General features: G+C 41.9%; 1 protein-coding gene across 3 annotated transcripts in view; it reads right to left on the bottom strand.

Moving 5' to 3' along the window:
* Positions 1-4,069: 4,069 nt before the first annotated feature.
* Positions 4,070-21,004, bottom strand: part of KIF27 (kinesin family member 27) — a 46,077-nt gene continuing 29,142 nt past the window's right edge. For 2 of the 3 annotated variants that reach the window (XM_034774241.1, XM_034774242.1), the window contains exons 13-18: positions 19,317-19,493; positions 18,437-18,652; positions 16,660-16,866; positions 13,113-13,311; positions 11,491-11,655; positions 4,070-5,280 (exon numbers count right to left, since the gene is read on the bottom strand). In XM_034774241.1, coding sequence (XP_034630132.1) covers positions 4,817-5,280; positions 11,491-11,655; positions 13,113-13,311; positions 16,660-16,866; positions 18,437-18,652; positions 19,317-19,493 — 1,428 coding nt within the window. In that variant the 3' untranslated portion in view covers positions 4,070-4,816. The remainder of the gene's footprint in view (positions 5,281-11,490; positions 11,656-13,112; positions 13,312-16,659; positions 16,867-18,436; positions 18,653-19,316; positions 19,494-21,004) is intronic. The other variant, XM_034774243.1, reaches the window with a different exon arrangement.

The following is a 21,004-nucleotide window of genomic DNA, read 5'->3' as shown; positions in this document are numbered from 1 at the left end:
GATTTTTAGGGTTCCATCTTGAAAGAGATCATTGTCATATTAAAGATTAGCATAGGAAGGAATTATAATTCTTGAAATGTCTGGAAAGCCTGTGCAGTATTCACATTTCAAGATTAAATAACTTGTCCTTTAAGTTAAAAGGAGAGAAAAAAATACCAAAAAGGCACCACAAAGAAGTGCCTAACCATTTATTTATTAAATTCAGAAGTTTAGTGCTTAGAGGCTGAAAATAAGAATATCATCAAACTTAGCCCTGGTTTACACGGGGAGGGACTCGATCTAAGTTACGCAACTTCAGCTATGTGAATAACGTAGCTGAAGTCTACGTACTTAGGTCTACTTACCTCAGCATCTTCATAGCAGTAAGTCGACTGCTGCCGCTCCCCTGTCGACTGCACCTGTGCCTCTCGCTGCGCTGGAGTACAGGAGTCAACGGGAGAGCGCTCGGGAATCGATTTATTGTGTCTAGACTACACACGATAAATTGATCCCCGCTGGATCAATCGCTGCCCGCCGATCCAGTGGGTAGTGTAGACATACCCTTACTCTGAAACCAGTACAGAATAATCCTCCTCAACAAATAAGAACTGATTTAAGCCATTTTCCACCTAATAAAATTGCCTTTGTGCAGAATTTGTGTACCAAATGTCATCCCAATATGACTAAAAATGATTCATGCAGGGTGAAACTCACTGTAATGTAGAGATGTATATAAAGTCTTAGGTGCCTCTTAAAGCTCAACTTAAGTTCCCAAAACCAAATCCTTGTCCTATTATAGACAGCAGCGAAACTCCCACTGATTTATGGGACAGGGATTTAACCCTTAATATATTGTTTAAGTGGGTGCACAGAGCCTTGTGCAGAACATACGCATGAGATTAATTTCACTATGGTCTATACCAGGTGTGGGCAAACTACAGCCCGTGGGCCGGATCTGGCTCGCAAGTCGTTTTAAGCCAGCCCACGAGCCGCACCACGTGGCTCGACCCTGCTCCGGACGGGGCACTGGGTCGGGGGCCTCACCATGCGGCTCAGCCCCACTCCAGCCAGGGCATAGGGTTGGGGCCACACCCCACGCAGCTTGGCCCGGCTCCTGCTGGGTCGCTGGGTCAGGGGCTGCACCACGCGGCTCGGCCTCGCTCCGGTGCTACAGTCGAGGGCCGCACCACGCCGCTTGTCCCCGCTCTGGCCGGGGCACTAGGTCAGGGGTCGCACCAATGGCTTGGCCCCGCTCCGGTGCTCCGGCCAGGGTGCAGGGTTGGGGCTGCACCACCCGGCTTGGCCCCACTCCGGCTGGGTTAGGGGCTGCACCATGCGGCTCGGCCTCGCTCTGGCGCTAAAGCCGGGGCACTGGGTCGGGGCCGCACCATGTGGCTCCCAGAAGCTGCAGCATGGCCCCACTCTGGTTCCTACGCGCTCCAATGGGAGCTGTAGGGGCGGTGCCTGCGGATGGGGCAGTGTGCAGAGCTGCCTGGCTGTGCCTCCGTGTAGCAGCGGAGAAGAGACATGCTACTGCTTCCGGGAGCCACTTGAGGTAAGCACCGCTTGGAACCTGCACCCCCTGAGCCTCTCCCCTCACCCTAACCCCATGCCCCAGCCCTGGTTCCCCTCCCGCTCTCCAAACCCCTCCCTCGTTCCCAGCCCAGAGCACCCTCCTGCACCCCATACCTCTCATCCCCTGCTCCACCCCAGAGCCTGCACCCCTTTCCGCACCGGAACCCCAATTTTGTGAGCATTCATGGCCTGCCATACAATTTCTATTCCCCGATGTGGCCCTTGAGCCAAAAAGTTTGCCCACCCCGGTCTATACTCCTAAAAAAGCAAGTCTATAATGGAAAAAGCAATAGACCTCCAGCACCCACTATTGTGTTTAGATATTGTAATAAATCTAGAATTTGGATTGCAAATCAAGTTAGCTTAACTTCAAATGCACAGTGCTACCCAAGCAACCAAACAGTTTTTAAAGGTCTGTCTCTTTTTTTGCAGTTAAGTTTTACCATTGACATAACAGCTGAAGCAACTGTCAGAAGAATGGTGGCCAGATAGATCACTGTAAATTAACCCTCACATTCTTTTTACTCCCATATTGCACATTAGTGAAATGTCAATATAGGCCATAAATGCCAATTAGTGAATAACATCAAGACAATACAAAGACAACCAATAAATGGCTGCTTTGTGGGACTTAAAGAAAGTCTTGTAATCCCTCTTATATTTACCAATAAAAACCAGGAATATCTCATGTAGTGGGAGAGGAAAAATTAAGAATGTTTTGTTCACACCAGCTCTAATTTCACTCAAATATTTATACTAATCAGAATTTAATCATTTATTTAGCATATTTGTTTTTTCCTCCCTGTGTCACTGCTACCCTTGTCTCAGGCTCTCTTAATTCTGTTTTCATATATAGATTGCCAGAACCCCTTCAAAGCTCATAATTCTTCCATTTCTCTGCTGAGTAGTTCCAAGTCTTCCATTCAAACCCATTCAATACATCTAAAACTAAGAGGGACAAATGCAATTTCTACTATATGAGGAAATATATACACCATGCACAATGTGCCGTGGAACCAAATCTGATATAAAGTAGGTAAAACATCTTTTAAAACTTGCAACAGGTTTTAAAGATCATTATAAGTTAATACCCATTATGCTTGGATAAGTAAATAAACCTCCCACCCAATCCTACAGAAATTCACAGAGCATCTAGTGACACTTAGTAGTGACTGAATCATTCTATCCTACATTTTAGTCTGCTTTTTGAGCCCATATGGACACGGTTTGTTTGTTTTTGGTGTGTAAAATACAAAGCAAAATCAAATCAGATCTATTTAAATGCAGGCTAACACACAAGACAATTTGAGGTATATGATAAAGGCTCAGTATGTGTCTTTAACAGGTGTGTTTCATATAGCTGGTACTGTGATTTAGAAAACTGAAATTAAGGTTTTTAATACATTTACTGTATTTCCATGTATTGCTTTAGCATACATGTATTAAGTTAGGAATAATAAATACATTTATATAAAATTTAACATTACTAAGCCTCAATTATTTAGACTTACAGTGTAGTAAAAACTCCTAACCAAAACCACCAACCAATTAAAAAAAACAAAAACAAACCTCCAAATCTCTTATATCATAATTCTACAGAACAATATGTAATAAGTCCAGTTTTCAAGGATACAATTATATAGGCCATTACGGGGCTGCAAAATGGTTCATCAATATGGTTAGAATACAGTTTTGTGCAATCTATACAGAAAAGACCAACAATTGTGTTATAAGACAGTCAGAGCTGTTACATGTTACAACATGGTCTCTTGACATGGTAAAATTTGCTCTGCAGAAAGGCCTTTAATGGCCTGAAGCATGGGAAAATGAAGTTCTCTTTCTCTCAGTGGTCATGTACTGTGTACTGGAGGCTTCAATCCAAGATTCCTTAAGTATATCAGCAAATAATCTCAGTTCAGACTGGAGAGATTTACTGTTGCTAAGTGCAGCAAATAATTCAGGACAAAGTTTTCAAATATGGGTGCTTAAAGTTAGGTCCCTACATAAAAATGGCCTGGTTTTCAAAAGTCCTGAGCTCTGAGGTGCTTATCACCTTTGAAAGTCAGGTCACTTTTACTTAGGAGCCTAAATATGAATGTAGGTGCCTAACCTATAACACTCAAATTCAAAAACCTTGGCCTCTGCCTTCAAGTCAGCTCAGCTAACTAGCTTCTTGTCAATGATCACTGCTCTCTTACAAAACACTATTCAACTTATTATCCAGAACTAAACAAACTAATTGTAAAGCAATGGATCTGTGTACTCTCTACTCTGAAGTAGATTTGGATTTTAAAAGAATGATTTATATTTCCTTCTAAATGAAAAGTTGTGAACCATTATTACCAATAACAATGTATTATATTGTACTGCTGGCTTACCTTAAGATGCTGAATTTTTCGTCCCATATTTTACCATTTCAATAGTACACAAACATCACACTTCAAAGCTAGATATGTCAAATGTTTAAAAAAAAAAAAAAAAAAAAAGCCCAAAAACAAAAAACACAAAAAGTGAAATAAGTAATTGCATCTATTTCACAAATAAGGCATAATACTTGTTTCGCACAGAGCTTAAAAAAAAGTTTATATAAATATGTAAAGAAAAAGACTTTAAAACAGTTTTTAAGGCATGTTTGTCTCATGCAATATAATTCTTACATAAGAGTAAGTAATTAAATGCTGAGGAAAAAAAATTTGAAATATTTACATATACCTTTTGAGGAACAAACATAGTTTTAGACCCTGACTCAGATATCAAGCATATGCTATGTATAGATGGGAATTAAGTCACTGCCAATTACTAGGTGCAGGTCCAGTAGCCAAGCTTTTAAACTATGTATTTTGCAAATTACCATGGACCTTAATGTGTTTATAAACCATTAAAGTGAAATTACCTTAGTCACAGAATATTCTTGTACAATTCAAAAGTCTTCAATCTTCACTAATGTTAGCTTTTGAAAAACGCACCAGAACTTTTAGAGTTATTTGGAAAACCAAGGAATATAAAGGTTTTTTTTCCTCTCAGGAATAAGAAGCTTTTTAATCATGTGCCTGTTTGTGGTTGTGCCAATAAGAAAGGGTCTCAGATTCTTTGAAACTGCATAAGCGCAACGAACACATATGATCTCTGGTGTTCTGAATATCAACAGTTACAGAACAATGGTTCATTCACCTGTGGCTGCTAGTTGACTAGTGCATGAATAAAGGAAATGTAATACAGTGATTCCAGTAGCATGTGTTGCTAAAAATGTGTCAAAGAATAACTATATCTTGAAGTCATTAGATTTTCTGGACATTTCAATGGAATCTGCAGCAACAGAATTGACACTGCCTCCAAGGCTGGAGCGCCTCAGTGATAGTTCGGATGCAGGAATATGCCGTAATTCTCGGCGAGACAGTTTTACTGGAGTCACTCCTTGAAGCTGTGTTATGATCTCTTTTGTCTGAGAATGAGAGAATAGTTGAGGATGAGATTTTGAAGAGCGTACGTCATCTGGTCCTGCTTGGTCTTCAGTACTACTTGATAAACACCCTCTATTGTGTGCTAGCTCTGAAACATCTTCTTCAAGCTTGTATGAATTCTGCCACCACCTTAAACCACTTGCTGGACTGTCTGTTTGTCTTAATTTTCCTGATTGTTTGTTGCTTTCAGGTTTGGACGTCAATTTGAATTCTTCTGAAGAAACTTCTGCTTCTTGGCTCAGTATCCTGTTAGCAGCAGCATCATCTAAAAGGAAGTTTTCCAAGAAGCAAACGGTTAGGATACAATTCATATGAGAATCCTCCCAGTCAAGGAAACATTGTTTTACAGAACATTAACTAGGACATATAGTCTTAGGGCATTAACAAGATTAAATGTGAAAACTGGCCCCAATAATAACCATTCAACAGTGGTGTATGCAGTGTAGTTGTAGCTGTGTCGGTCCCAGGATATTAGAGAGACAAGGTGGGTACGGTAATATCTTTTGTTGGACTAACTTTTGTTGGCGAGAGAGACAACACAACATTGGTTTTGCACAACATTGGTGGCATTTTTTACAGCCTGCTAAACAAACATCTCATGTATAATGACAGAAGGTAACTAGCTGTTACTTCCATCCACCTAGGCCAGCAATTCTCAAACTTCATTGCATTGTGACCCCATTCTGACAACAAAAATTACTACAAGACCTCAGGAGGGAGGACCGAAGACCAAGCCCACCCCAAGCTCCACTGCCCCAGGGGCAGGGGGCAAAGCTGAAGCCCAAAGGCTCCTGCCCTGGGAGGATATGTAACCTTAGCCCTGGGTGGTAGGGCTTGGGCTTCAGCCCTAGGCAGTGTGGCTTGGGCTTGAGCTTCAGACTTGCTGGGACCCAGAGCCAACCCCAGCCTTGGCGACCCCACTAAAATGGGCTTGTGACCTACTTTGGGGTCCCGACCCATAGTTTGAGAACCCCTGGGTCTAGGCATTTATACCTGGCTCTTCACCATTTTAACTTGTAAGTGCACCTGACCTAATGGACTGATGCATAATGGGGTTAAGTTTTCAAAAGCAACACCTAAAATTACTCTTGTAGATATGCAAGCAAATGCACAAATCTACAAGTTCAATTATAATGTGCATGTTCATTTCTTAAGACTTCTTTGAAAATCTGGCCAATAAATTTAAATCAGCAGAAAAAATAGATTTTATTCTGTTGCATGAACACATACAACAACAAATCCAAGAATAAACGAAAGGCAAGGTGAGAAGTTTAATGGTAATATAAGAAAACTGAACCACTATTGGATTTTGTATCATTCCCATCAAAAATGTATTTAGAAAAATTAGATTGTTCCAGGGCTCATGCATTTTTCTTTGATTACATGGCCAGGACTAGTTTTTGGAGAAATTCACTCGTCCTGAAAGGTGTGCTTATCTAACAATTAAAAACCTCTATTATAGTCTTTTCCACATTCAATTAGAATCATAGACTCATAGACTTTAAGGTCAGAAGGGACCATTATGATCATCTGGTCTGACCCCCTGCATGCTGCAGGCCACAAAACCGTCCCTACCCTTCCCTTGACTCTGCTGATGAAGTCCCCAAATCCTGTGTTTTAGTGACTTCAATTGGCAGAGAACCCTCCTGCTAGCGATCCCTGCCCCATGCTGCGGAGGAAGGCGAAAAACCTCCAAGGCCTCAGCCAATCTACCCTAGAGGAAAATTCCTTCCCGACCCCAAATATGGCGATCAGTAAGACCCCGAGCATGTAGGCAAGAGTCTCCAGCCTAAACTTCGTTAGCCATTATACTATTTACCTACCATTGCTCGGTATTCCTCAGCTAATATGTTTTACCATTAAACCATTCCCTCCATAAACTTATCTAACTTAATCTTAAAACCAGACAGGTCCCTCGCCCCCACCGTTTCCCTCGGAAGGCCGTTCCAATATTTCACCCCTCTGACGGTCAGAAACCTTCGTCTAATTTCAAGCCTAAACTTCCCCACGGCCAGTTTATATCCATTTGTTCTCGTGTCCACATTAGTACTAAGCTGGAATAATTCCTCTCCCTCCCTTGTATTTATCCCTCTGATATATTTAAAGAGAGCAATCATATCATATCCCCCCTCAGCCTTTGTTTTGTCAGACTAAACAACCCGAGCTCCTCCAGTCTCCTTTCATACGACAGGTTTTCCATTCCTCTGATCATCCTACTGGCCCTTCTCTGCACCCATTCCAATTTGAGTTCATCTTTTTTAAACATGGGGGACCAGAACTGCACACAGTACTCCAAATGAGGTCTCACCAGCGCCTTATACAACGGAAGCAGCACCTCCTTATCCCTACTAGATATACCTCGCCTAATGCATCCCAAGACCGCATTGGCTTTTTTCACCGCCACGTCACATTGTCGACTCATAGTCATCCTCCGGTCTACAAGAACCCCTAGGTCCTTCTCCTCTTCCGTTACTTCTAACCAATGCGTCCCCAGCTTGTAACTAAAATTGTTGTTAGTCATCCCTAAATGCATCACCTTACACTTTTCACTATTAAATTTCATCCTATTTCTGATACTCCAATTCACAAGCTCATTCAAGTCTCCCTGCAGAATATCCCTATCCTCCTCCGAATTGGCAACGCCTCCCACCTTCGTATCATCCGCAAACTTTATCAGTCCACTCCTGCAATCGGTTCCGAGGTCAGTTATAAATAGATTAAATAAAATGGGTCCCAAAACCGAACCCTGAGGAACTTCACTGGTAACCTCCCTCCAACCTGACAATTCATCCTTCAATACCACCCGCTGCATTCTCCCCATTAACCAATTCCTTATCCACCTCTGAATTTTCATATCGATCCCCATCTTTTCCAGTTTAACCAATAATTCCTCATGGGGTACAGCATCAAACGCTTTACTGAAATCCAGGTATATTAGGTCCACTGCATTTCCCTTATCTAATAAGTCCGTTACTTTCTCGAAGAAGGATATCAGATCTCCTGTAATACTAGAATTTGTGGCTAATGTTCTATAGTGTAATGAACTTGTTGGCTCATTACACCACCTCAGATGAGCTAGAGGGAAAGGATTCATCCATAAGAGCAGGTCCTCAAGGAATCCATTCTGAAGCACTTGGAGGAGAGGAAGGTGATCAGGAACAGTCAACATGGATTCACCAAGGGCAAGTCATGCCTGACCAACCTGATTGCCTTCTATGATGAGATAACTGGCTCTGTGGATATGGGGAAAGCGGTGGATGTGATATATCTTGACTTTAGCAAAGCTTTGATATGGTCTCCCACAGTATTCTTGCCAACAGGTTAAAAAAGTATGGATTGGATGAATGGACTATAAGGTGGATAGCAAGCTGGCTGGATTGTCGGGCTCAATGGGTAGTGATCAATGGCTCAATGTCTAGTTGGCAGCTGGTATCAAGCGGAGTGCCCCAGGGGTCGGTCCTGGGGCCGGTTTTTTGTTCAACGTCTTCATTAATGATCTGGATGATGGGATTAATTGCACCCTCAGCAAGTCGCAGATGACACTAAAATGGGGGGAGAGGTAGATATGCTGGAGTGTAGGGCTAGGGTCCAGAGTGTCCTAGACAAATTGAAGGATTGGGCCAAAAGAAATCTGATGAGGTTCAACAAGGACAAGTGCAGAGTCCTGCACTTAGGAAGGAAGAATCCCATGCACTACTACAGGCCGGGGACCGACTGGCTAAGCAGCAGTTCTGCAGAAAAGGACCTGGGGATTACAGTGGACGAGAAGCTGGATATGAGTCAACAGTGTGCCCTTGTTGCCAAGAAGTCCAACGATATATTGGGCTGTATTAGTAGGAGCATTGCCAGCAGATCAAGGGAAGTGATTATTCCCCTCGATTCGGCATTGGTGAGGCCACACCTGCAGTATTGCGTCCAGTTTTGGTCCCCTGACTACAGAAGAGGTGTGGACAAATTGGAGAGAGTCCAACGGAGGGCAATGAAAATTATTGGGGGCTGGGGCACGTGACTTATGAGGAGAGGCTGAGGTAATTGGAGTTATTTAGTCTGCAGAAGAAAAGAGTGAGGGGGGATTTGATAGCAACTGTCAACTACCTGAAAGGGGGTTCCAAAGAGGATGGAGCTAGGCTGTTCTCAGTGGTGGCAGATGACAGAACAAGAAGCAATGGTCTTAAGTTGCAGTGGGGGAGGTTTAGGTTGGATATTAGGAAACACTATTTCACTAGGAGGGTGGTGAAGCACTGGAATTGGTTACCTAGGGAGGTGGTGGAATCTCCATCCTTAGAGGTTTTTAAGGCCCGGCTTGACAAAGCCCTGGCTGGAATGATTTAGTTGGTTTTGGTCCTTGTAGCAGGGTGGACACCTGCTCCCGCCTGGAAGGGCCTGAGATAGCCCAGGGAGCAGGTAGCATGAAGGCTGAGCTGATTGAGGGAAGTGGCTGCAGCTGGGGCCACGCCCCAATCAGGCTTCAGCTGGCCTATAGAAGAGGCTAGAGCTCACCAGAGTCTCTCTCTGCCTTCAGAGAGAGAAGGGCTTGGCTGCAGGGAGCTAGACAGGGTACCTGAGTGGAGCACGGCTGGGGAAAGGCTGAGGAGCTGCAGCCTGGATAGCCCCAGGCTGCGGCCTGGTAATAGGCCAAGGGGTTCTGGGGGTTGCAGAGCGCAGCCCAGGGCTAGGCCAAGGCAGCAGGTCCAAACCCAACCTTGCCGATGATGAGTGGCCTACACTGCAGTCTGCCCCAGAGAGTGGGGGCTAGCTGGTGACTGGCAATGGCCTTATCCTGAGGTGAGGTGGGGTTAGTGGGTGGGGGTTCCCCTGGGAGGGGAGACCTAGCATATGTATGGGTATTGCCAGGGGGCAGCACCCAGAGCAAGGGGCACCGGGGTCCTGGGAGGGACACGGGGGCCAGAGAAGAGGAAAGGCGGATCACTGGCCTGCAGAGGGCACTCCAGAGGCTGGTGAGCTAATTCCCTGGACGACCAGCAGGAGGCGCCACAGGGGTGAGTCCGGACCCTCTTACAGTGCTGCTTTAAGCAGGTGATTGGACTAGATGACCTCCTGAGGTCTCTTCCAACCCCAATATCTGTGATTTTATGATAAGACACTCAAGGGACAAGTAGGGAGACAGGGACCCAGATCAGCATACAGCCAAAAGGAGGCACTATGTTACCCAGAATGGCCCAGAAAAGATGACATTTTGGAAGCAGAACTGATCGGGCTCAGGGAGAAACAGAGGACCAGTGAGCAGCAGGCTAGAATCAGGCTTGGTCTACACTAAACCCCCAAATCGAACTAAGGTACGCAACTTCAGCTACGTGAATAACGTAGCTGAAGTTCGAAGTACCTTAGTTCGAACTTACCTCGGTCCACACGCGGCAGGCAGGCTCCCCCGTCGACTCCGCGGTACTCCTTTCGCCGAGCTGGAGTACCGCAGTCGACGGCAAGCACTTCCGGGTTCGACTTATCGCGTCCAGACAAGACGCGATAAGTTGAACCCAGAAGTTCGATTGCCAGCTGCCGAACTAGCGGCTGGGTATAGACATACCCTCAGTGATCTGGTTCTCTGGAGGGATGGTCAGGGGGAGTAGCCTGTAACCAGAAGACATGAGGCCGGCAACCACTTAAACAGGATTACAAAAAGACAACAACATGAGGAGGGCCCCCAACTAGGCACGCTATAGGAGTGAACATTGGCCAGTAGGATACACAGGCCAATACTTAATTACCCTCTAATGGTAGGATGGACTAGAAAGGGCACCCTAGGTAATAGGCCTGAAGCTCCTCCACTGTACGGTTGCCTTTGGTTCCCCCTCTGCTGGGCTGTACTCTAGAGACAAGTTAGGAACGAATGTGTTTATCTGTTTAAACCATGATACCTAGGGTATCTACATCCTTTCTACTAGACCTAGTAAAGATTCCTTTTTTACTTACTAGAAGTCTGAGTATTCAATGGGAACCCACCAAGAGGTAAGTAATATCTGTGTAGCATAATACTTGAAGCAGCTACAGTGCTTGCCTCAGAGTCAGTGGTACACATCACATGCTACCACATATCTAAAAAAGGGACTGGTGTACCTCAACATTTACAATAACATCCTGCAGTGGGCTCAACTACAGTACCATTTGAAAGCTTTCAATTAGTAAAAATCCTTTGTTTTTAACTCTATTTGAGACAGTGAATACTGAAAAGTTAGAATCCAGAAAAGCAAGATAATAATCTAATGCAATTTTAAAGGTATAACATATTACAGACTATTGAGACTGGAAACAAATGCCTTCTTTCATTTGAAAGCAATGGAAACAATAAATCTTCCTGGACAGATATCACCATTAAAAATTAAACTGAGGAAAAACTGCTTTGCTCAAGTCTTCTCAAATGTAAACAGTTCAAAGCTTGAGACTCTCTGCATTAGCTGTTTTTGAAATGTTACTATTACAAGTTGTATATTGTTTCTATGGTGACTACAATACATACTTTTAGTTGGTGCCACCAGCTGATAAAATGACTCTCCCACCAGCTCCTTCAGTTTCTTCTTTAGTTCTCTGCTGGTTTTCTTATAGAAGAACAAGTCTTTTTCCAATTGTTGGACTTTAGCTTCATACAGTTTAAGGGTTTCTGCAATACTTTCACCATCTTGTTCTAAGATAACATTAATTTTAGCTTCAAAATGTTTTTCATTTTTACAGATGCAAATAATAATGCAGAATACAAAATTACAGACTACATCCTACAACCCACTGCTAATTTCCCCCCAAAAGTTTAGAATTAGCATTGTAAAAGTTATAATTTACTTCTTAACAGGATTCCACTGCACAGCAGCAGAAAATGGGAGAATCCAAGTGTCTCCTGGAAGTTGAAGTTACCCAGCTAGGAAACACTTAGCACCTTAAAAGATTGGACTCAAAGCCATTGTCTCCACAGTTTGAAGATTTTGGCCCAAGACCTGCTCACTTTACTCACACAAGTAGTTCCGCACAAATGACCACTGATTCTGGGTATCCAACAGGAGACACCTGGGACTTGCCTATTCACAAATATAACTGAAATCAAGAATTGTTGATATGCGGTATGTCTGGCAAGACAAAAAAAAAAAAAAAAAAAAAAAAAAGAAAAAACAAGGATGTCCAAAAAAAAAAAAAAAAAAAAAAAAAAAAAAAAAGGAAAAACCAAGGTGTCTCAAGCTGTGTACCCAAAAATCAGCGCCTACTTTTGACCACTGACTTTTTAGGGAGAATTCTGAGAGTAACACATGCAAAATATGGTCTTAATTCTCATTTATATCAACAAGTTCCACAGTTTTTAAAAAGGTCATTCAATTTCCTGTGTCTAGTGTAAAAACAGAGTTTTCCTTTCATACCAGAACTTTTATTGTGACTGTGCCCCAACCTTCTATAATGCAATAGAATTAGGGCTTGTCTACATTTATAGTGGTGCAATGGTGCAGCTGCACCAGTGCCGCTGTGGCACTTAGGCCTTGGCTACACTGGCGCTGTACAGCGCTGCAACTTGCTGTGCTCAGGGGTGTGAAAAAAACACCCCCCCTAAGTGCAGCGAGTACAGCGCTGTAAAACGCCAGCGTAATCAGTGCCTGCAGCGCTGCACGTTCGCTCGCAGCGCTGCAAGCTACTCCCCTCCGAGGGGTGGAGTACATACAGCGCTGCGAGAGGTCTCTCGCGGCACGACTACACTCGCGCTTCACAGCGCTGCCACCCGAGTGTAGCCAAGGCCTAAGTGAAGACACTGCCTTCGCCGAGGGGAGAGCTCTTTCTGTTGGCATAGGTACTCCACTTCCCCGAGCAGCAGTAGCTATGTTGACTGAAGAAGCCCTCTCGTTGACATAGCGCTGTCTGCACCAGGAGTTACATCAGTATATTTTTATTATTGTATATAATTATAATTGCATTGCTCACAGGTGTGGAAAATCCACACGCCTGAGCAATGTAGTCATACCAACATAAGTTTGTAGTGTAGACCAGGGCTTATTAATAATACAACTGTATGTTGTGGATACACATGTATGAAGTTTCAACTGAAATGCAATATTTTTAATAGCGAATAAATAGTGTTTGTCAATACAGACCCTAAGAAGCAAATACCTTTGAAATGATGCAATATTAATTGTATCTTTTGTTCATGTTCTTTCTGCTGGAGGGTTAGTCGCCTGTCACACTGCAGCGTGAGGTGTTCGAGTGCCGATTGCAGTTCACGTATTATGTTTTCCTGTTCTGTGACTCTCATTTCCAGCTCTTCAGTCTGCAGCTGTAATTTACGTTCTGCCTCACGTAGGCTAACAACCTAATAAAGAAATATTCTTATTTTGATTAACAAATAATTCCTAGTAATGGGTAATTGAAACAGGCTCAGCCAATGCCCTTTTTGAATAAAAAGGAGAAAATCTTGATGTACTTTTCTTTTTTTAATAAAACATTTTATTGTACTTACTGAATGCATATAATATTCATTAACCCATGGGGAATAAGTCTTTAAGCCATACACACATTGATTGGAAAAAGAATGGTCTAGACTGCACATCCACAGCAAGAGTATGAAAGGCTTACTATAGAGAAGGCTCCTCCTTGCTCCTGGTGGATTCCACAAACATGAAAATTGCTGCACTTTTTTTTTTTTTTTTAAATTATGTGTCTAGCCCATACGCTTATGAAGAAGCTTAACAATATGAACCAAATATAAATTAATGTTGTGTTGTCTTCCTCATTTTGTAAATGCCTGTAACAATATGAGGTGTGACCGGTCTATCCAGCTAAATGGATTGTTTACTCTGAAACTTAAAAACAACAATTTAAATGTCAAGGTGGTTAGGCATTTCACTGCTACTAATCTTAACAAAAATATCTAGCTAATGTACTTCTCGTAATCTCAAACTGCCTCCCACACCTCAGGTAGCAAAAGCCCCTGTTGTCACCTACTCAGCTGCCAAAACCTCCAGCTTGTTTCATGAAAACTTGTGAAGCAGTTGTATATTGTCAATAAAGAAATCTGTAGTATACTGTAAACTGAAAAAACAGAGCCAGCATAAAATAAACTGAATGTAGTATCAAAATATATACAGGTGCTAAATGCAATGACTATTAATTTTCAGATTTAATTAATTTAAAAAAATGTAAATTAAAAAGTGAACTGCGACAGAATTTGCAGTCTGTCACACCGACATATTGCAGTATCCAGGTGTCTTGCCACAAAATCAAATCAAACCAGAGAACAGGATGAGTTATTTCTTGGACACCTGTCTGTAATGTATGGAAAGAAAAATTGTGTTCTTATGGGGAACTTCAATTTAGGAGATGTATGTTGGAGGTGTCATGCAGCCAGTAGTAAATCCTCATCAAGTTTCTAAATATTATAGGTTTCAGAGTGGTAGCCATGTTAGTCTGTATCAGCAAAAAGAAGGAGGAGTACTTGTGGCACCTTACAGATAAATTTATTTGGGTATAATTTGTTAGTTAGTCTCTAAGATGCCACAAGTACTCCTTGTTCTTTTTTCTAAATACATCTCTACCCCGATATAACGCTGTCCTTGGGAGCCAAAAAATCTTACCGTGTTATAGGAGAAACCGCATTATATCGAACTTGCTTTGATCCGCTGGAGCGCTGCTTTACTGCGTTATATCTGAATTTGTGTTATATCGTGTCATGTTATATCAGGGTAGAGGTGTATTATAGATTATAAATTTTCTAACATAAAAGGAATTGCTGCCAACATGAAGTAACTGTTTTGGACCTCATGACACAAAGATGAATTAATTACTGGACAGGAAGTTGGTGGTTGCCTAGGGACCAACAATCATGACCTGATTACATTCCATATGTACAACCAGCCTCAAAAAGGGGCTGATTTCCTAAAGCTGAGAAAAATTATGAGCAAAATTGATTGGGAGGAAAAATTAAAAAAAAAAAAAAAAAAAAAAAGTGAATGAAAATTGGGAATTTTCTAAGAAGAGTTTATTAGTGTCCAAAAAGCCATGATTCCACAATCAAAGAGAACAATTTTGGCTAAAGGAAAATCCTGATTCAGTGACAAAAGTGAAGGAAACAATTAGAAATAAAAAGTTGTATATAACAAATGGGAAAAGTGGGAAATACATAGAATAGCAATCGATATAAGTTAGGAGTTATGAAGTGCAGAAAATTGATATCAGAGGCTAAAGATATCAGGGAAGAATCCATTGCTAGTAGGGCCAAGGACAATAAAAAAGCGTTTTAAGTATATTAAAAACAAAAGAAATCCTAGCAATGATATAGACTCATTACTAGATGGAGATAGAAAAATTGTTAATAATGATACAAAAAAGACAGAAGTGTTCAATAAATATTTCTGTTCTGTATTTGGTAAGAAGCAGGATGCACTCATCTCAAATGAGGATGATTAAGTATTCTGAAGTCCACTAGTAACTGAAGGATGTTTGACATCATCTAGGGATAAACATTTTAAAATCAGTAACTCAGATAATTTGCAGCCCAGAGCTCTAACAGAGTTGTTCAGAAGGTCTCTGGCCCACTGATGTTAATTTTTAATAAATCTTGCAATACCAGGTTAATTCTAAAAGACTGGAAGAGTGCTAATGTTGCACCAATATTCAAAATGGAAAATGGGATGACCAAGATAACTATCAGCCAGTTATTCTGACATCAATCCCAGACAAAATAATGGAAAAAACAGTCATTAAAGAGTCAATCAATCAATCTCGCTCTCTGGCCCAATGAATATTTAAATATTTATGCACAGTAGAACAACTTCAATAGGAGAGTGAGAGAGCCCAATCCCAGAATAACCTATAGCCCAGTGGTTAGGGAACTCTCCAAGAGGTAGGAGACTCAAATCCCTACTCCACATTAGGCAGAGGGGTGAACTGAACTTGGGTGTCTCACATCTGGGGTGATTGCTCTAACTACTGGGCTAAAAGTTATAAGGTGGCAGGCACCCACCATCATTACCTCTTGCTCTTCACTTTTCTTGAGAAAGGTGCCTAAGCCAGGTCAGCCCCAACTCCAAGAGGGGGTTCACAACTGTGAACCCCAAGTAGAGATAAGCACCTATGGTCTTTTTCAGGAGTTTCACCCCTCTCCTTAACACTGGCTAGTTTAGTCTGTTCCCAACTCAGTGTGCATGCTTTTGTGATTTCCATTTTCTACGCACCTAACTCTGCCCATGCACTGTTTAGGGAGCGTGGATGCCTAACTCATAGTTGTGAATTCCATTACGTGCCAGGGCACCTAAAAGAAGTTGGGCACTGCAACACGCAGTGCTGCAACACCTAAATCATTTAGTTCCTTGCTGCTAGAAGGATCAGGACCACACTGGGAAAGGGAGGGAACCCTTACCTCCACATCTGAAAGTAAACACTGTGTAGGCTGGCAACATCTGAAAGGAGGCTGACAAACCTGACATGTAAAAGTTCAATACTATTTACAGAAGTGAGAAACACTGCACAGTATGTGGCTCAATACAGGGGAGACCAAGCCTAACTTCAGCCATTGTCACTGAAAACACAACTTTTAAAATGAAATTTTGTTCTTTTTGGGGGGGGAGAGGGATAGTTCTAAGCAATTTAACTGTTTCATTTTATTACCTGTGACACCAGTGAAAAATAAAATTCAATTTATTATTCATCAGCCAAAACATACCTTGTTGAAGTATTTGAAGAGAATTGCTCTAAGCTCAGTAGCAGACAGGGAAACTAGTTTTCCCATTACATTGGCCTCGCTCTGGGTAAGGATTTGAGATGAGCCTCTAAGTGAGAGCTGGCGATTCTGAATATTTTCATTCTTGTAGTCAATGGCGGCCTCCAACGCTTCAATCCCTTCTTCCAGTTGGAAAAGGGCATGTTCTTCCTACAAATAAAAGCAGAAATGAGGTGCCACTCTCCATTTCAATTAAAAAGCTATGCAAGAGTCAGTATACCCAAATGTTAATTAATTTTATTATATAGACTCTGACTGTTCTGAGAGAAAATGCAGTAACATACTACAAATTGAGAAAAATATTTAAAAAAAAATAAAAGTGATATTTTTCTTCTTTTTCACTGTGGGTTAAATACAGTACATTACTGAGTGGAGGGCTCACGAAAGGGTCTATACACTGTAAGAGGGAACTTACTTCACCCCAATTTAAGTTAATTATGCTGATTGGTAGAATTTCTACCTCACACTGTGCTGGAGTCTGGGAATATCCCTAGCAAAATACCTTATTGTCACAATGGAAATTTGGGGATATTTCAGGTGAGGTTTCCTTCTCACAAAACCCAGTGAAAAGTCAAGCGAAGCCCTTATTAATGGATAAATCGCCTCAAGCAATGTCCTAACATAATAAGAACCAGCTGCGAAAAACTGGTAGTCATTCACTGAAGTTTTTCTAAACAGAAGGAATTTTTAATTATATGGTTATTTAGATAACTGGTAGGTGTGGGTATTCCAAGAAAGCAGCACATCAAAAATAACTTTAAAAGATCTTGATCTTCTTAATAGAAAGTACATTTATAGTAGTAGTCACTATAAATATGCATAACTCGGTGTGTACGTTATATACATAATCTTAATTAATAGAAAATCATGGAAGCTACAATTTTCTACCTTTAATTCTCTGTTTTAAGTAGAAAGGAACTTAGTAGCTAACTTATTAGGATCCTGAAATAGAGTGACAGTCTGCAAATGTGTATCTTTTTAGCATAATGAAGATGAAGCTACATCAGGAGAAGGAAAATGAAAATGAAACACAAAAAGACAGAACATGCTTTTTATTAGTTTTGTTTTTTTTAGTGTGTGGGTGGTGGGAAAGGAAACGGAATGTGCCTAGCTGTCTTGAAAGTTTTAACTAGGCTTTGTCCTGCAGTGAGAGACATAAATTTGGAGGCAGTTTTGTCTCTTGCTTCCCATGACAGATGTCAGACCACTGTGTCATGAGGGTGATGTATTTTTAATAAGCGTTTCCTGCTGGCCAATCCAGAACAGTACTGTCAGTTTCAGTGGCAGCTATTAGACAGCTGTCTCTAAGGCCTAATCTACACAAGAAATTACACTGATTTAACTAAAGATTTAAGTCACGCAGGTTTGAAAGTCCTATTTCAGTTTAAAGACAGAATTGTGATGGTCATCTAGAAAGGAGAAGCACTAGGGGCTCAAGGAAGAAAAACAGTATGCCACAGATAAAAGAACAAGGGAGGGTTGTCAGGACACCAGCTGGAACAGACCTCCAAACCTAAACTTTCTTCTCTAGCAAACCAGGCTACTACTGTTGTACTTTAATTCCTTTGAATTTCCTAATTAAAAATTTAATATTTTAACAAAAACAGTTCCAATTTCTCAATTCTAGTTTATCTGATATTTGGAAATATGTTTAGATCATGATTAGTGTGTTATATTATAAAATAGTAACTAACAGTAGCTAATGGCTGTTTTTACTTACTTCAGGGGACAACACTCTACCATCTTTAAGTTTTTCATCCACACTATTTCTTCTTCTGAGCAGCTGGTCCCTTTCTTTCTGAAGAACCTGAACTTCTTCCAAAATCTGTCTCTTCTCTTCACTGGCACTGGTCTGGAGCTGCACACTTTTATCACACAATTCCTTGTCCAACATACTCAGGCGGGTAGATAATTTCAAGCTATCTTTGTTTAAAGCCTAAAAAAACCCCAAATCCACAAATGATACAAAAATGCTACCCATAATTAACCAAACTGTACATACTTTAGATTGCAGGCCCTTCAGGGTAGGAACGGTCTCTTTTCCATGTTTGTAGAGCACCTAGCACAATGGGGCCCCAATGCTATTTGGGCACTATCATAATATAAATATTTTCTACTAGCTATAAAAGTGAAGAAACACTCAACTTCAGCTTTCTACATACAGAAAGTTAAATCATAATTTAGTCATCCCCTGTTATAAAGACACCTGCTATTAAGAAATCTGTGTTTAAATTTCTATTCATTTTTGCTTTTAAAGCCAATAGCCAAAAAAGATATTTTGTTTTCAAATTGCAAAGGGATCAACCAAATTTTACAAAGTATAATACTTTGCACTTACATAAAGGAATTTGACTCCAGAACTCAAAAAAGTGTTTTACAGAAGGTGAAGAAATATTAATCTACATTATCCCCAATTTAAAAAGTCAGAGAAATGGAGGTACAGAAAAACAGATTAGCTTGCTTGAGATTACAGTGACAATACCAGGGATAGAAATCAGATTACATGAGACCCATACTGCTGCTTCTCTTTCTAATATGTTTTATCTGGACTCTCAAACAATGGTACTGTAATAATAGCTAAACAGTATTATATAGAGCACCTGGCTAGATCTTAGTTTCTTGATTTCCAAATGGCTCTTCTCTTGTAACAATGCTTCTTTCTTGTTTATGATAGCTTCTCTTTTCTTTAAGTCTTCTTCCAGTTCTGCTAATTCTTGATGTTGATGCAGAATCTTCTCTAGTTCTTCATCTAACCATTTCCTTTGCTCTTCCTGTTTCTACATTTCAAAAAATAATTGAGATACACATAGTATTAGTCAGGGCTCAAAAGTACCTCCTTTGTGCAGCATTCTTTAAGTACAGTATTTTCTCATCTAGAATAATAATTCTGTCAATTTCAGATTTCTATAACTTAATCCAAAATTGACATTCTTAGTGTTAACAGTAACTCTACAACAGAATCTTGATTTGGAACTCAAGATAATTTGGTTGGAGAAATTTGGAAAACCACAGCAGTATTACATTGCAAAGTCTGCAATGCACATGTCCGTATAAGACAGCCCTTGCTGAAATACATGTTATTTTCCTAATAACACTTGTATAGCTCAGGTACAGGGTGTTACATTACATTTCATCGAGACTATTTACTTGTCAGAAAACAGCAATTGAGAAGAAAATGAGAAGCTAAAAGCTATATTAACAACCAAAGTCAGAAGACTAGTGCACTGGTCCTACATCAAGGTCTGCTAGCTTGGACCTTATGCCCAAGTGAAGTCCTACTGAAGGCTTGTTTTGAACAGGTTTAATCAATGTTAGGGGACTGGAGAGCTCCAACAGGCCACCACTTAGATGCTCTTATGTCCCCAGGGTGAGGCACCTTTGTCCTCCTTATTTTAATGTTTATCTTATTAGCATGCATTTCACATTTTCTGGCAGTAGAGGGAACCATGATTGGGCATGTCTGGACATGCTGTGTATGTGACATAAGAACACAAGGACGACCGTAGTGGCTCAGACCAAAAGTCCATCTAGCCCAGTATCCTGTTTTCCGACAGGGGCCAATGCTGGGTGCTTCAAGTGATTCGGTCGCCCATTTCCAGCTTCTGGCAAACAGAGGCTAAGGACACTATCCCTGTCCATTCTGGCCAATAGCCATTGATGGCTCCATGAATTTATCTAGTTCTTTTTTTAACCTTGTTATACTCTAGGGCCTGGTCTACACGGGAGTGGGGGTGGGGGAGGGGATTCGATCTAAGATACGCAACTTCAGCTACGAGATTAGCATAGCTGAAGTCGACGTATCTTAGATTAGGGTTACCATACGTCCGGTTTTTCAGCAATCAATCAAACCCCCGTCCGGGGGGAACTGCCAAAAAGCCGAACATGTCCGGGAAAATGCCGGCCGGGCACTTCTCCTCCCGCGGCTGCTCTGCTCCTCCCCTGACTCTTCGGCTCTGTTTAAGAGCCGAGCTGCCCGAACGCTATGGGCTTCAGGCAGCCCCCTTGCCTCCGGACCCCAGCCGCCGGCCGGGCACTTCCCCTCCCGGGCCCCAGAGGCGCAGGGTCCGGAGGCATGGGGGCTGCCCGAAGCCGGTAGCACTGGGGCAGCTCGGCTCTTAAACATAGCTGAAGAGTCAGGGGAGGAGCAGAGCCTCCGGCCGCGGCGGCTCTGCTCCTCCCTAACTCTGTTTAAGAGCCGAGCGCTACCGGCTTCGGGCAGCCCCCATGCCTCCGGACCCTGTGCCGCCGGAGCCCGGGAGGGGAAGTGCCTGGCCGGGGGCGCAGGGTC

The sequence above is a fragment of the Trachemys scripta genome, chromosome 6 (genome assembly GCF_013100865.1).
Source record: "Trachemys scripta elegans isolate TJP31775 chromosome 6, CAS_Tse_1.0, whole genome shotgun sequence".
In the NCBI taxonomy this organism is placed as follows: Eukaryota; Metazoa; Chordata; order Testudines; family Emydidae; genus Trachemys; species Trachemys scripta.
This window is presented reverse-complemented; position numbering and strand designations above follow the sequence as displayed.